Source organism: Ictalurus furcatus, chromosome 26 (genome assembly GCF_023375685.1).
Source record: "Ictalurus furcatus strain D&B chromosome 26, Billie_1.0, whole genome shotgun sequence".
NCBI lineage: Eukaryota > Metazoa > Chordata > Actinopteri > Siluriformes > Ictaluridae > Ictalurus > Ictalurus furcatus.
In genome coordinates this window covers 19,892,199-19,897,363 of record NC_071280.1, presented here as the reverse complement: position 1 = coordinate 19,897,363, position 5,165 = coordinate 19,892,199, and the positions used below count along the sequence as shown (strand labels likewise).

Here is a 5,165-nt window from a genome sequence, read left to right as displayed (position 1 = left end):
GACAGTGACAGTCAGTTAGAGCGATGGCGTGGATTCAGCTTCTCCTCTTCTCTTGTCTCTCCTTGACTCCTCTCACTACACTGTCTCACAGTGGTAAGTTCTCCTCGTATACATGTTCTGAATCAGAACCGCACATTAGAACCTAGAACCGACCCGCGGTGATACCGTGTGGTGCAGTGTGTTTAGCTGGGATGTTTGTGTTGTAATGTGTACCTTCTGCTCTGTGTTTGCTGACGTTCTGTGTGTTGGCGATAACAAGCCGTTTGCACTCATCCCACATTTTACCTTCATTACATAAATACTTTTTAAAGGTTTCTTCTTAAACTGTAGTTAAATTAACAGGTGAAATGGTCCAGCAGTAGAAATAAAATAAAAACTCTGAAAATATTGATGAGATTTGCTGTGTAAATGTGTATGATTTTGAGTGTTTGTTTATTTTAGTCCTTATCTGGTATTCTATCATTCCCGGCTCATGATTTTGGAGTTTTATGGGATTTATCATATTTCATGAGAATGAATGGGTCGATATTGCTTGTTTTGCCTTTGACTTTTTTGTTCATTATGTAGAGTATATTCAGTGTGAAATCAAACCACGAGTATCAAATGAAAATAAAAATACACAATCAAAAAACATTGTAAGTGATTTCATAGATGAGAAACAAAAGTCCGTTTCCTCGTTAGTGTTTACGTCACAGCCCATAAAACATGTTGTTGTTTATTCCAGTACCTGGAGATGTACCTGGTGATCATGAGGTAAAGAGGTTTAATGTCATTAATCCACACACGATTCATTCTACACATGAACTCACATCTAAACCAACAGTAAACACCACAATATTCATGTTTTTATCTTTTCCCTTTCCGTCATAATTCAGAGTCCACTTACAAGTATTTGTGACGGTGAGTACATCATCGTTTCATTCAATACCCTCTACATTCATTGTCTTCTAACACTTCTGATACTGTGGAACTAGAAATAGAGTAAACTAGCGCTATAGTAAACTGCCGCTATAGTAAACTGGCGTTATAGTAAGCTAGCGTTATAGTAAGCTAGCGTTAAAGTAAACTAGCGCTATAGTAAACTGGCGTTATAGTAAGCTAGCGTTATAGTAAACTAGCGTTATAGTAAGCTAGCGTTATAGTAAACTAGCGCTATAGTAAGCTAGCGTTATAGTAAACTAGCGTTATAGTAAACTAACGCTATAGTAAGCTAGCGTTATAGTAAACTAGCGTTATAGTAAACAGGCAACACCATGGATGTTTATGTCAGTGTGGTTTGTTTAGGTTGTTGGTGTTTGTTCAGGTCAGTGGTGTATAGATCAGGTCAGTGGTGTTTAGATCAGGTCAGTGGCGTATAGATCAGGTCAGTGGCGTTTAGATCAGGTCAGGGGCGTATAGATCAGGTCAGGGGCGTATAGATCAGGTCAGTGGCGTATAGATCAAGTCAGTGGCGTATAGATCAGGTCAGTGGCGTATAGATCAGGTCAGGGGCGTATAGATCAGGTCAGTGGCGTTTAGATCAGGTCAGGGGCGTATAGATCAGGTCAGTGGCGTATAGATCAGGTCAGGGGCGTATAGATCAGGTCAGTGGCGTATAGATCAGGTCAGTGGCGTATAGATCAGGTCAGTGGCGTTTAGATCAGGTCAGGGGCGTATAGATCAGGTCAGTGGCGTTTAGATCAGGTCAGTGGCGTATAGATCAGGTCAGTGGCGTTTAGATCAGGTCAGTGGCGTATAGATCAGGTCAGGGGCGTATAGATCAGGTCAGTGGCGTTTAGATCAGGTCAGGGGCGTATAGATCAGGTCAGTGGCGTTTAGATCAGGTCAGTGGCGTATAGATCAGGTCAGTGGCGTTTAGATCAGGTCAGTGGCGTTTAGATCAGGTCAGTGGCGTATAGATCAGGTCAGTGGCGTATAGATCAGGTCAGTGGTGTATAGATCAAGTCAGTGGTGTATAGATCAGGTCAGGGGCATTTAGGGCAGAACTCTGTGTGTACTTGTACCTTTCTGTTGCAGGCATTTACACAGAACTGAGCAACTGCAATCAGAGACTGTTGGAGAAAACTGAGTACAGCTTTAATATCGGTGAGTACTCGTGTACCTTTACCATCTTCCCTAAGAGCCAGGTCCATTAACAGACCACCACTGAAGTGGACAAGTGGCTTTTTATTGCCATTTCAGGCATATACAGCTGGTACAGTACACAGTGAAAGGAAACAACGTTCCTCCAGGACCACAGTGCCACATAAACAACACACTAACCACACGAGACGACACGGAACTTAACAACACCTACACATTCTACACAAAGTGCACATGCAAACGTGAAAACACCACAGGACAGTACAGTACTACTAAAACAGGAGCACGGGTACAGTAAGAGCAGCTCCGACCAGTACACGGGTCTAGTGTGGAAGTGTCCGATATAACAGGAAGTGCACAAACATAACAATATAATAAATATAAAAAAGAGCAGTTAATATGGCAGTTTATTCTATAAATACTTACAAATGTTGGTCCACAATCTTAATATTGAATTGTTCAACCTCTTTACTATTTATTTCAGTTTTGTAAACATTTTTTTACGGAAGTGTGTTTGATGTAAGCTGACGTGGCTCTTCTGTTCTCCAGAGAAAGATCTGTTTCTTTTGAAGGATCAGCTGAGGGTGATCAGAGTCTCGTGTCTAAATGCCTCTCAGGCGTCCTCACTTCAGATCGCAGGTGAAAATCGTCTCATCCTTTATGATTAATATTAATGTTAAAATAAGACAGAGTTATTAATGTTCTCAGTGTGCATGTGCAGCTCTGCAGAACCAGCTGGACCGTTTCCTAAAGCAGCTCACTAATAAAACTGCAGGACCTGCTGAAGTCGGTATTGTGGACATTTTATTTTTGGCAACTGTTTGTCCCTTTTGTAGAACATATGTGTTCTAATCCCGAGTGTGCTCTAATCCTGAGCATGTTCCAATCCCGTGTGTATTAATCCTGAATGTGTTCTAATCCCGATTGTGTATTAACCCTGAATTTGTTCTAATCCCGAGTGTGCTCTATTCCTGAGCATGTTCTAATCCCGTGTGTATTAACCCTGAGTGTGCTCTAATCCCGAGTGTGTTCTAATCCCGTGTGTATTAACCCTGAGTGTGCTCTAATCCCGTGTGTACTAATCCTGAGCATGTTCTAATCCCGTGTGTATTAACCCTGAATGTGCTCTAATCCCGTGTGTATTAACCCTGAATGTGTTCTAATCCCGTGTGTATTAACCCTGAGCATGTTCTAATCCCGTGTGTATTAACCCTGAGCATGTTCTAATCCCATGTGTATTAACTCTGAGTGTGCTCTAATCCCGTGTGTATTAACCCTGAGCATGTTCTAATCCCGTGTGTATTAACCCTGAGCATGTTCTAATCCCGTGTGTATTAACCCTGAGCATGTTCTAATCCCGTGTGTATTAACCCTGAGTGTGCTCTAATCCCATGTGTATTAACCCTGAATGTGTTCTAATCCCGAGTGTATTAACCCTGAGCATGTTCTAATCCCGTGTGTATTAACCCTGAATGTGTTCTAATCCCGAGTGTATTAACCCTGAGTGTGCTCTAATCCCGTGTGTATTAACCCTGAATGTGTTCTAATCCCATGTGTATTAACCCTGAGCATGTTCTAATCCCGTGTGTATTAACCCTGAGTGTGCTCTAATCCCGTGTGTATTAACCCTGAATGTGTTCTAATCCCGTGTGTATTAACCCTGAGTGTGCTCTAATCCCGTGTGTATTAACCCTGAATGTGTTCTAATCCCGTGTGTATTAACCCTGAGTGTGCTCTAATCCCGTGTGTATTAACCCTGAATGTGTTCTAATCCCGTGTGTATTAACCCTGAGTGTGCTCTAATCCCGTGTGTATTAACCCTGAATGTGTTCTAATCCCGTGTGTATTAACCCTGAATGTGTTCTAATCCCATGTGTATTAACCCTGAGCATGTTCTAATCCCGTGTGTATTAACCCTGAGTGTGCTCTAATCCCGAGTGTGTTCTAATACCGTGCATGTTCTTTCTGTAGTGTTAAACATCCTGCAGGAGTATGTGGAAGTTCAGAAACTCGAGTTGAGCCTTGTAACTGAGACGGATCCGAGGAAGATCGCAGGTCAGTGATAGAACAGTAGCGAGACTAAATTCTCAGTGTGATAATCAGCCAGCCTGACATGGCGGTTCTGTCTGTCACGGCATCTCCCTCTGGATAGACTGACTGTTCTAATACTTTTGAATGGTAATAATGTATTATTTATCTAAAATATTTTGACTTTTAGAAGTTGACATTATTACGATTCTGTATCATTTAGAATGAAGGTACAAGGTGTTAAGCTTTTGGAATTTTATAGAGTGTTAATGAGTTGAGTTTGAAGAGTATAAATGCACTTTACATTTTTAAGGCTCTTGGATGTTCTAATATTTTCTAGAACATTCATTAAGGTTTATTGTTCTGGAATATTAATACATTTATTATGGTTCTAGAATATCTAGAAGGCAAAAGTCTGATTGTTCAGGTTCTAGAATGTTAATAAATGTTAATGAATGTTCCAGGATGGTAACGGCAATTCCTTACTAAGGCTCTGTTATGCTAAACATGTGATGTATTAGAATTTCCCAGACTCAGATGAATGTTTAATGTTCTATACTGTGCTAGAACCTTAGTAAAATGTTTATTTCTAGATTGTTCATAAAAATCTGAAAGATTCTAGAATGTACATATCTGATTAACAATGTAGACCTTAATATATTTTAAGGATCTTGAATATTCAAAAATATTCAAGATAGTCAATAACAGAATATTTAATTAGTTAGTTAGTGAGTTAGTTTTAAAATGTGCTAAAACTTAGATATTACTAGAACATTAATAAAACTTCTAGTTCTACCTTTGATACATTTTTGAGTTTCTAGCAAGTGCTAGAATGTTAAATGTTTAAGATTCTGAAAAGTTCTACAGTATCAGCGAATGCTTCAGTTCTGAGGTGTTGTACAGAGAGCAGACGATGCAGGTATCCGCAGGTATCCTCAGGTGTACGCAGTTATCCGCAGGTATCCGCAGGTACACACAGGTACATGCAGGTATCCGCAGGTACACACAGGTACATGCAGGTATCCGCAGGTACACACAGGTACATGCAGGTATCC

At 40.4% G+C, this 5,165-nt stretch overlaps 1 protein-coding gene across 1 annotated transcript in view; it reads left to right on the top strand.

Annotated features, from left to right (window-relative positions):
• The window catches only part of LOC128602462 (myosin-11), a 24,086-nt gene continuing 18,921 nt past the window's right edge, over positions 1–5,165 (top strand). Inside the window, exons 1-7 of the mRNA XM_053616279.1 lie at positions 1–93; positions 725–753; positions 876–900; positions 2,017–2,085; positions 2,632–2,721; positions 2,804–2,872; positions 4,054–4,137. Of these exons, the coding sequence (XP_053472254.1) occupies positions 24–93; positions 725–753; positions 876–900; positions 2,017–2,085; positions 2,632–2,721; positions 2,804–2,872; positions 4,054–4,137 (436 nt within the window). The 5' untranslated portion in view covers positions 1–23. The remainder of the gene's footprint in view (positions 94–724; positions 754–875; positions 901–2,016; positions 2,086–2,631; positions 2,722–2,803; positions 2,873–4,053; positions 4,138–5,165) is intronic.